At 33.1% G+C, this 12,133-nt stretch overlaps 1 protein-coding gene across 1 annotated transcript in view; it reads left to right on the forward strand.

Annotated features, from left to right (window-relative positions):
• Positions 1 to 6,913, forward strand: part of LOC149419677 (protein takeout-like) — a 40,538-nt gene extending 33,625 nt beyond the window's left edge. Inside the window, exons 4-5 of the mRNA XM_089636982.1 lie at positions 4,233 to 4,385; positions 6,435 to 6,913. Coding sequence (XP_089493108.1) covers positions 4,233 to 4,385; positions 6,435 to 6,586 — 305 coding nt within the window. The 3' untranslated portion in view covers positions 6,587 to 6,913. The remainder of the gene's footprint in view (positions 1 to 4,232; positions 4,386 to 6,434) is intronic.
• The last annotated feature ends 5,220 nt before the right edge of the window (positions 6,914 to 12,133 follow it).

Raw genomic sequence — 12,133 nt, forward strand, 5'->3', positions numbered from 1 at the left:
AGCATTTTTAGAATTTACATTACTTAATACTAGGTCTAACATGTGTGCATTTATGTTATAAACAGTGTTGAATTGTGTTAAATTATAAAAAGAACAAAAGTAATCGAAAACGTCAATTGGGTTTTTCCCTGAGGGAAAGTTAAAATCACCGAAAATAATAATATTTTTTGATTGTAACTTTACACTTTCACTTATAGTTTTGTCGTAAAATAATTGATACTGTTCAGATGTTGTATTTGGAGGAAAATATACAACACATATATAAATGATGACATTTCTATGCGATACTTTCACCCACAAGTCTTCACCTTGGGTTTCTATGCAGTCCATTCTTTCCGCGTGTGAGTGGCTGTCAGCTCGGAGGGCTAGGAGAGTCCCTCCTCCGCGACTGCCTCTATCCTTCCTGTAGACGTGGTATAGGTTTTCGAATAGCTCCGACGAAAAGGTGCTTGAAGTTAGCCAAGTTTCGGTAAGAGCAATCAGAAGTGGTTTCTGGCACATTACGTTTGTCATGAAGTCGATAATTTTATTATTCAGACTTCGAACGTTCTGGTATACTCCACTAATGTCTATCTTTTTCGGACGTCGTATCGACCGTCCTAGTTTGGGGTCGTGGTCTCCGAAATGACCATTCGTTGAAGGCCACGTTTTCAGGCCAGATCGTGGGGTCCAGGAAAAAGTGGAAGTAATTTTCCGGTATGCCTATTTTGAAGGCAGCATAACGTTCATGCCTCGTAACCAGTTTTTCGACAGTGTAAAATAAATCCGGCTTCTTCTTTTTTAAGAATGAAGATATATTTTCTTCTGTGGTATTCGGGTGAAACATGAATACATGTAGATGTAGGTTTTTGGGAATAGTGATCTCACCTGAGTGAGAACAATCCGGTTATAAAAATCACAAATACAAATATCTACTCAGACATACATAGGATACATTAATTTGTATACATCTAAGTAAAGATTTAAAAACAAAACAAATAAAAATAAACATTTTTTTCAAAGAAAGGAAGGAGAAAAAAGAGACATAAATTGAGACACAAATACAGAGTAAGCAAATAATACATTATTTAATTAGCGAAATTTATCTCTGAATCCGTTTGAATTATCGACGAAAATGTCTACTTCAACACACTCTATTTTATTATATAGTCGACACATTTGGGTCATAGGTCTAAAATAGGGGATATTATTAATAAATTGATAATGCAGACAACTAATTACTATGTAATGTGATCGTTGTAAGGAACTTGAGTGAACAATATTATGGTTTAAAAAAGCATAATACATATAGATAAACAAACGCTGATTATGAATATATAAGTTTTATTACATACGTAGAATTATAAATTGTTATTTCGAAATGAATAAAATACCATCTCTTCAAAACGACCAACATGGTTGACATCACTGCATTGGCTGTCTAGACTTTAATCCTAAAATTAAATTTGAAAATCTAATGGATTCGCTGTTTTTGAATGTTTACAAAAAACAATTACTGGTTTTGAAAGCAGATTAACGACCCTTTCAGATTTTAATATTTAAAACTGAAAAACGTCGTTGCAAATTTTAAAAATCTGATTTCAAATATAGAGGAATTTTTTTACGATTGTTTTGTAGCTTAAATATTATTTTTTTTCTTTTAAACTTTAGAATACCATTTTGTACAATGAGTTTATTTTATTTAAAACAAAATCGGCGTTTGTTGGCCTATATGAATAAATATTTTTAACTGCAGTTCCTTATTATGCTGATTATGCAATCCGGCAATTAACTCTAGCTGCAACTTAATTAAAACATTGTAATACCAACTCTTGGCTTACCAATGAGCTACTTATTAGTACTAGCGTAACTTAGTCATAAATCTGATTAAAAGAAAAAAAAAACAGTTTTATTGTGTGACTCGTGCAATAATATAAAGAGTTAAATTTAAAAAAATAAAGATTAGATGCGAGAAAAACACGATCTCCGTGGTCAAGGGGTTAGGCACTTGACTACGAATCCGAAGAACGCGGGTTCAAACACCGACGTAAGCAAGTAAACTTAATTTGAGTTTCCCAATTAATTCATTAAATATAATGTAGAATATTTTCGGCAAGTTCCAAGTAGAAGAAACTTTCATTATCGCCCTGGTAGAAGACAATCATTCAAAATCAAAACGTTGCTTGAAATGGTGACCAGATCTGAATAACCAGATACTTTCCCCACCTTCCTCTTTCCCATCTCCTTACCTTTTAGATCCCCTTCTCCTTCACAATATACCCTAATTGGGGATGCCATAGTATCACTGCATCCAGACGGTTGGCAGCAGTTGGGAATCTTTTGCGCTATTCACATGAAAAAATAGTAACTTATCTCACTTCTCTTATCCTACTATAAACTGATTCTCAGAAAAAAATTTCTATTTGATGCGAAAATAACATTTCAGTTTTAAATGTTTTCAAATTTAACGATGCAAAATGTTTTACTGAACTAGCTGTACCCCGCCACGCGTAGCTGTGACTCAATCTTTCTGTGTAGATATAGAAACAATGGCGCGTGTTGCTTTTACGTCTTTTTTTGTGCTTATTTAAAAAAATTGCATATTTTTACCTATGACAGGTGACATCTATATAATATATGTATATAAAAACACACGCGTATTTTAATGCAAGGTTGTGTCAAAATTTAAAATCAGTCGGTAAAGAACTTTGGAGATATAAGATTTCGAACAAACGAACATTTATATTTTTATTTATGTAGGATTGTAATGTTTTTTCCAGGCAAGAACATCTTTATTTAAAGTGGCGCACATAATAATCCTGAATACGTTAAACATTTTACAACGCAAAAGATAATTCAAATATTTCTAGTGCTTTTATGTTTTGGTTCACTGATATCATGATTCGCATGATTGATTTAAGAGACATCCTACTGGTAGACAAAAATGTTAAAATAAAAATCGATCTTGTCAGAAAAAAATAATGCCACAAGTGGAGTCCTACAGGGTTCACACCTTGGTCCAATCTTGTTTATAAATGATAGTAAAAAAATATTTCATTTATATTACTTTTTGCTATGAACACAAAGATAATATCAATAAATTGTTAATTAGGTGCAAAATCCAGTGATCTTAAGTTAAAACATTGATAATAATGCTCTTGAGAAATTAATTCAAACTAATGATTTAGGAATTTCTTTTCAATCAAATCGATCATTTGTTAACAAACTTATTTATCTGCTATATTTTGTCTTTGTTAACTGGCCAATTTGAACACAATTCTACCATCTGGAACCCACATTGCAATATTCATGTATAAGCTATTAAAAGAACACAAAATAATTTCTTTCGTTCTCTTAGTTTCAAAATGGGTATTCTAGAAATTTTGTTGAACTAAACACTTCTTTAAATGATATGATAATGCATTGTCAGACAGAACGATTTTCACTGACTTGCTATTTCTATATAAAGTTCTTAATTATGCATTTGATAGTCCAGAATATCTTGCGTTGATATGTTTTCGGATTCCAGTACGCAAAACAATTTAATATTTTTTTAGTAGGGATTTTTTTTAGTTGAAAAATTCTAGGACTAACTAGAATATGTATTCCTCATTGCCAAGAATACTAGAGGAAAATAATTATAACGAGTCAGTGAACATCTTCAATTTATCACTACTCAAATACAAAGGATTGTTACTGAGGAGGTTCAGTTATGCATATCAAATACTGTGAAATTGTTATAATTCACATATAAATAAATGCCACTTAGAAGGGCCTCAATAAATAAATAATAACATATTTTAGAGCTTTAAAAATCTCTTTAAAAGAGGGCGCTTAGATGGTTTTGACATGTGAAATAGATGGACAGAGAAAAGAGTGTTAGGAAAACATTTGACGCTGATGCTGGAGGAGAATTCGGGGATGGTAGCAAAATTACAAAATTATGTTTTTGCTGTGAATGGATTTTCGAATAAACTAATAATAATTTCTTCTTCTCAAACAATATACTGTGTCTTTATTTAAACATAAACTATAATAACGAACAAATTTGTAGGACTGCCTGGAGGCCAACTTCCTCTGTATTAAACTCGATACACAGAAAAGAGGCATAACCCTATTTACTACCGGCATAAGTCTATCTGTCGGATAAGTCTATAACCTCTAAGATCTATCTACGCTAGAGCCTTCTATGTATTGTAGCTCTAACTATCGAAGTTTTAAATTTGAATTAAATCTTTTATTTTTATTTTCAGGTAACGTGAAAATTGAGTATTTCTTCGAATACGATTTGATCACCATGGATAACGGAAAACAGTTCTTCAATATTACGAATGACAATGTGAAATACGATATTGGAAAAGCGACATTTAAACTGGACAACCTCTTCAACGGGGACAAAGTACTAGGTGAGCTATGTAATTGAATAACTAAATAACCTAATGAAGAAATTTAATGAATCTTTACAAGACATAATACATGATGTATCAGGAAGTACACGACAAATATTAACAAGTAATTCCCGACTTTATTTGGAGTAAAAAATGTAGTGTGCATTTTGATCTCCGGTGAATTTGTTTTTGGTTTTTAAATAGTAGTTTTTTATGTCAAAGAAAAAAAGAACATTTTGAAGGTAGTCACTGGTTATTTGGCCGAGGCACGGCCCAACCCCATGATCCGACTATAACTGTCCAATATCTACAATAATGTTTTTATGTAAAAAAAAAGAAAGTCTTCGGATACCAAAATGTAATCTTCATTGAAAAATAGGAATCACACAGTATTATGAATCCAATTTGAAACATTATTTCACTTATTATTTTACCGGTTTAAAAAAATTACGTTTATCTTCAGACCATCGTATTATTAAAAGGACTTGTAAACAAAAGGGTAGATTCCCCATTCAAAATAAAACACTTTGGAGGAGTTGAATTCCACCGATTTATTGTTATGTTTTTCAAAGTTTATATTGCTACCGACACTCTGAAGAGATCACTCAACCAATGGACAGCGGATATAATACTTACTTTGTGTTTATTTAGCTAGAAATATCGAGGAGAAGTAAGGTGCTTTAATTAAATTCAGACCTTGAATAACCTAGCTTCACTGCCCGTAGAGAAGGGATAATCTTTATTAACTCGGAGCAAATTCCAACAGTATTTATAAATTTTTTTGGTAGATTTTGAATAAAGAATAATTTTGTGTACATTTTAGTGGAGTTGAAAAACGATTTACCTAAAATACCGCAGTATTAATATCAAATTCTATAAACTTTATGAGATGGAAGAAATATATAATTTTTGAGAAAAATGTTAAATTGGTGTTTAGCATGTGGAAATTTGAATAACTTATACAGTATTCAAGCTATGTTATTCTAAATTAAGCCTGATTAAATATTTTAGGAAACCAAGAAACGCTAATATAAATTCCACTCATCCTCAAGCGTAAAAAGCGGGATTTTACTCTTAACCATCCCTTAGCCAAGTGGGGGAGTAGGAAGTCCCCAATATTACTATCATCCTTATATTAGCTTAAATACTTGCAATATCATTTTAGTATTTTACTTAATTCTGCGCAAACGAATAAGTTACCATTAATAATTGACTGAATAATTGGGTTTTCTATAGTTTAAAAGCCCATAACACAGAAAAATTCAAGGGGTCGTCCGAGGACCCACTTGATTACAGTCGATGATAATTTCATAGATAATAATTTTCCAAAAATCGAATTAGAAAGCCAAATAATGCCACCAACCAATCGATCGTTATGATGATTCACTTGTTTCATTTTTAAATTAGCCACTAAAAATTCTGAAGTCTTGCTTTTGACTGTACAAGAAAATATTATGTTTAAAATTTGTACTTATTTAAAATAATTCTAAAATAGTTTCTCACAGCTTCTTTGTAAACTTTATTGGAAAATAAAGCTGATACAGATATTATCCAATTTGTAACTTTCACGACCAAAAGTATTACCGTGATTATTTTTTGGGTTATTATGCCATGTCGCCCTGTCACATCTGCCCTGATGATGGACAGTGTAATGTTGTCCGAAATGCTGGCTGAATAAGAAGGTAGCGCAATACGTTAACCCAAAAATGAATCACTATAAATATTAAACAAACCAAACATATTTGGTACTAGCGCTGTTATGTATAGTACTTATTGATTTTTTACACTTTTATAACAAAGATTCACCCTAAATTAGTAAACGCCTGTCTCCTTAACCTATTGACTGTGATGACGTCAGTGACCTTGAGAGATCCTGTATACATCAAAGAAAACGTATTTTCTAAAGTAATATTAGCGCAAGCGAATCCTAGTTTATTTTTCATACAACTCCAATGTATATAATGGTTAAAATCGCTTTAAAAAAAATTCATAGATTTTCGTATGGAGGACACCGGTTTCCCATCCAAAGGTGACATCCCCTACTCACTTTTATGTGCTTTTTTTCAGGGGAAACTACAAACAACCTACTGAATGAAATATGGAAGGACGTATTGGCGGAAGTGGCCCCTCCAGTAGCGTTGGGCTTGAAGACCGGTGTAACAGCCTCCGTTGCGGCCTTCCTGAAGCACGTCTCATACGATGAGTTCTACACGCCATAGAGCCTTACCCCTGTTAATAATTCAAATTAATATCATAATGTAATTTCTAAGCTTTGGCGTGAATGCTCAAGCAAATCAAATAAGTATTAACTTTTACATTGTATGTACGAGTAGGCCAAAAATGTGACTAAATAACTCAATAATTGTGGGTAGGTTTTTTGTAGCTGAATTTTAGTTAATCACAAAAATATGCATATTTGATCGAATGTATTCATAAAACATGAAGTAATTTGTTTGATTTAAAAAAATATCCATATATATTTTAAAATTGTGTACAAATTTGTTATGTTAATTAATAATAAAAATATTTTTAGTATCTTTTAAAGCTTTCTTGTGTTTTTTTAAAGTAGCGCAACACAGGAGGCCCTGAAAAAAAATCACTTAGTGCCTATGTCATTCTTGGGGATGCTGTTTGGAGGGTCTTTATAAGGAAAGGAAGAAGTTCTTGAAAGGAAAAATATATCAGTCTTTCCAGATCCGACCCGCCACGAAGTAGGTGGGCAATCTGGAACCTAGACTAACCTCAACCCATGAACCCGAGTACCCCTGCTAATCACCAAACGTAGCGAACCACTTGACCTAGGACGTTGGTTATCTTATAAATGTTTACTGCCTCTTGCTCATATTAATTATGTATTATTATTTGATGATGGAAATATTAATCCAGAGCATAATGTTGCGCTGAACGAGATACTCTATTAAAGTTGCGAAAAACAGTTCATTCTTGTAAAATGTCAGATAGAACAAATACTTACAGGCGTGCGTAAGTAAATTTTATTTGTGTTATTTAAAATCTTATTAATTGAAAATAATATATAGTATATTTCCGCCACGTAACAGAGTGGAAAATACTCTCAGTATTGCCCTGGTTTAAAAACACCATTCAGAAATGAAACGTTGCTAGAAATGGCCGTGTTTGGTTACTAGATCTGAATAGCCAGGTACTCCCCTACCTTCATCTAGCGCATTACTCCGTCTCCACGATATGAAGACAACATACCCCAACTGAAGATACCATAGTCTCACTGGCTCCATACGATTGGAAGCAGTTGCAGGATATATATGTATAAAATATGAGCAAGAATTCCTTCAGCAAATATAAGAGCCTTGTCTATTTATGGTAAGGAAAGGCTATTTTTGTTTCACATTAAAATACTGTAAAAACTGTTCATGTTTTAATTGTAAAAAATACAAATATTAAATATAAAAATAAATAAAAATCAACTGTGTTTAGGGAAATGCAGTAACCCTTAAGTTTTGCGAAGCTGAACTTTTTACGAAATTGTTATCTTGACTCTCAATAAAAAGAGTCAAGATAAGTGATGATACACAAATCTAATTCTTAGTGAAAAATCAGATTCATTTTTTTCTCATTCATGAGTTTCCAAAATATGCAGCCAGGAAAAGCGTCCCTAACCACATATATGCCTCAATTATTATGTTACCCACAATATCACTCCCATTTCAGACCCCCTACGGCAGAAAACAATTTATGGAATGCAATTGCAATACGCCACCATTGTGACAGTTCTGCTTGTGTTTTGTTTTTAAGGCGAAGCTTAATACTAAATAGTGATTTTCCAATAATCTTTATAACGAAGTGGTTTACATTATGACTACCAAAAAATATGCTTTAAATAAATTGATGCTTTTCCTATCGTTTCCTTTGGGTAGAATTTAAATAAAAAAATATTTAATCAATATTAAATATAAATGTAAACTACTAAAAAATGTATTTATTCAATAGAAATGTATGAACGCATAAATGAAACAACTTAAAAAAATTCCATATTATGGCTTAGATCATCTGTGACAGTTTCTCTTGATGAACCGTTTTGAATTCTTTTAAAATTATTTACAAAATAAATAAAAACTACTTTTGTGCATGAAATCGAGCGTTTCTTAACTACGTTTGCCATGCGGTTTTAATGCTTATTACCTGTTTTTGTCAAGAAATAAAGCATACCAAGAATATGCAAATTTTTGGCTTGTAGCTTCCTCTTAACCTAAAATTCCGCCTATTTGAAATTTAAGAAAATGGACACCAGATGAATACAATATTTCAACTAAGTGGAGTTGAGGGATTAAAGTTTCCAGACAAAATATTAAATGTTTTTGGTGCGGGAAATCAACAAACCGTATTTAACGCAACGAATACCGCTCTAAGCCCTTTTATAAGAGTAGTAAATATTGTTTATGTCCATTTCTTCAAAGCGGGTTTTTTGCATTGTAAATTGCCCAGAACATTTGGGTTTTATAAGGGCCGGCCACAAGCCAAACGATGCCTGGTGAGAGTAAAATTTTGGCATCCCTTGTCAAAACCAGTAGACGCCTAGGTAGGTAATCACTGTAATTAATAATATTTTGATGATTTTTATTTTCGTGTAGCGCCGTTTTTATGAAAAATAATCTCAAATGCGATATGTTAGGACTGTTAAGTGTTAGGTTTTATCAGCGCCTTGGCAATTTGGCACCCTGAGCGGACTGCTCCAATTGCACCCGCATAGAGCCGGCCGTGTGTTCTATTGATCTTTTATATGCAAATAATAGTCCAATGCATTTATCTAGCAAAGGTAAATACGATGTCGAACACCGCTGAAAGCGTTCTGTGGACCGCAACACAATGCTTGAAAGGTTTTGGTGGTGTAAATGTCTTGCTATGAAGTTTTTTTATTGTTCAGTAGACTGACACGATTTTATTTTTGATGCATATATTGCGATCACTCACGAGTGAGATAAACATTATTTTAACAGGGTACAGACTCTATGCGGGCCTGTGCGTTTTAAATATAATTTTGTATTTTTCTGTGCAAAGAAGGGCGGTCCGTCTGATTGGCAATCTATTGTTAACAGAACGAATGCCATATTTAATGCACAGAAGCAATGTGGGTATGCTTGGTCCGTACTTCATGTATTTTAATGGAGCCTGCTCTAAAGGGTTGCACCGGTGCATGCTGGTGAAACTCGACGGACACGCGGAACACCGTTCACAGTTGATGTTGACTACACGAGAACTGGCTATTTCGTTTTTTTGTAAGTGGGTTCGTATGTGAAACTAGCAATCGACATCTGTTTTTCCTCTTTCATATAATCTAGCCTTTTCAATACCTGCTTTAATAAATTCCTTTTTACAGCCTCTACCTTAACTCGCCTCACAACGCTTCCCAACCAGGTGGCGACATAGTTCTCCTGAATTTATACTGTAGAGATAGAGCGCTTTTGTGAAATATCATAAGTAAAAGTTTAAAAAATCTCCATAAAAGAGAACCTTCATTTTATGTTATCTTCGGGAATATTGTTGGATGGATTTTCATAAGAAGAGAAAAGCGAGTTGATGACAAGATCCAACAATTGAAATCTAAAAATCCATAATGAAAATAAATCTGAAATTCCCCGTAAGAACTAGCACTGACGAAATCTTCAACAATTTTAACATTATGTCACTTAAACAACACAATTCTAAAACAATACTCCTTTATATTCATAAATACATAACACAAGACCAACACCTTACACATATATTACAAAAACTAGATCTGAGTGTTAAAAACATATTCAATAAGAAACTACAAATACAACATTTGGGCAAAAAAGCTTCCTTTACTATGGTACCAAACTCTACAACAAACTCCTACTGTCATTAAAAACTAAAATATTTCAACATTTAATTCTCAAATGAAAAGCTGAATACAAAACATAGGGTGATTAGAAATAGGATATACTGACACCAAATACAGACTGAAACTGAAACCATTCAACTGAACAAAATAACACCGGATAGTAAATTTATAATTATTTCAGACAAAATACTATTTAATATATTTATAATTGCTTTCTATTATCAGCATGGGAGATCTAAGTGAGGATATTATAATATTTATTTGTTACAAAAAATGATAATAAATCAATTATAATTTTTATTATAATAGTAAATACAAGTTCTCATTTAGAAAATATCACGTATTATACCTGGTACTATGATAACTCACAAAGGATTCAGTTAAACAGGGGAATATCTGAAACAGTTTACCCCTATTTAAATAGGCACAAGGAGTCAAGCATGTCTACAGGCTTCAAACTCAACAGATATTTGCTATTTGCACACGGTCAACAATCTTGCATAATGTAATATGCGGGCTCTATTAACATAACCTTCTTACTCATAAAAGATAATACGGAGAGATAAGAACAGGTGAGTATAAAACGTTAATCATAATCACGAGCATGCGTATTGCGTATACCGGCCGTAATACAGCAGTGTAAGTGGCTGACAGAATTTTAAACAGCCTGTAATGTTTTCTCCTTTTCACCATTTTCTTTTTTTTTTATTTGTTTAAAACAATATAAAATTTTCTTCTCTCTTGGCTATGACCGATATTTAAAAAATTTTTCTAAGGCTTTGCATATGTGTTCGCAGGGATGGAAAATTCCTCCCCTACAACACATAAGCCTCCATGAAAATTGGACCCTTTTCCTTGATACCTACAGAAAGCTACTTAAAGCTCTCTTGTATTATATATCTTTATAGACATATGTACTTAACTAATTAATACGTTATTTACGATCTTGAACGCAAATATACCCGTATTTATATTGTAATTAAATTCCATCAAACGTTGTGTAATTTTTTTGATTTATGATATAGGATTTTAATTACATTCATTTTTGTGGTAACCCCCTTGGTTCTGATCGAGGTGTTGAGTTTCACAATTTAATTGGTCTTTCCATTGCAAACCTAGACTTAAATGAATTCTCTGAATGAGCTAACTTTCCTATTGTAATTATTCTGATTCCCTGCACCCTAACAAAGTCGTAGTTAAATGCAGATAAAAGATATTATACATGTTTATTTGGACAGGTAATTTAATATAACTCAAATGGTTAATTGTTAGTAAATTTGATTTTGGTGAACTCTTGTGTCTGTGTGGCACCACTCCTTTATGATTCTGCTGCTATAAGGTACATGTAAAGATTGATTTAGTAGGTTAATGTAATTAGTTAATTGCATATTTGACGAACTCGGAATAGCCCATTTGCTGGCATAATTTGGCTCCAATCCTCCATCAAGTAAACGAGATGATCGGGAGTGGACTAGAAATTTGCACAATCCTTTGACACGGCTCCTTGATTGATACCTAAGTTATCGTGTCCCAAGAAGCCTTCCACGTCATCATGTACTGCATTCAAGTTTCCCCCCGGGTCCCGATACCCCCAAATTCCGACACCTCCTTGGACTACAATTTACTTAGGGCGAACCGGTTTCGTCCTACATACAATCATATACTCACGGTTTGTGTGGACTTACGGGTCGTGAATCCTCATTCCACGTCTAAGAGAAGATGCGAGAGTAGTCCATAGGACCTAAAATGCAAGCTGTATGCAGGTCCGCATCCTCCAATAGACAGTACATACGAATAAATATATGTATACATACAGTTTGGGAAAGGTTTATAACTCGCAATACGAGGCTATCTACCTCGCATCCCGAGCTCGGATCTCGCGCCAAGAACTCTGCGAAGCTCTAGGTCTGGTAACCGAATATATACG

This window comes from Hesperophylax consimilis, chromosome 11 (genome assembly GCF_061612785.1).
Source record: "Hesperophylax consimilis isolate HC1 chromosome 11, BYU_Hcon_1.0, whole genome shotgun sequence".
NCBI lineage: Eukaryota > Metazoa > Arthropoda > Insecta > Trichoptera > Limnephilidae > Hesperophylax > Hesperophylax consimilis.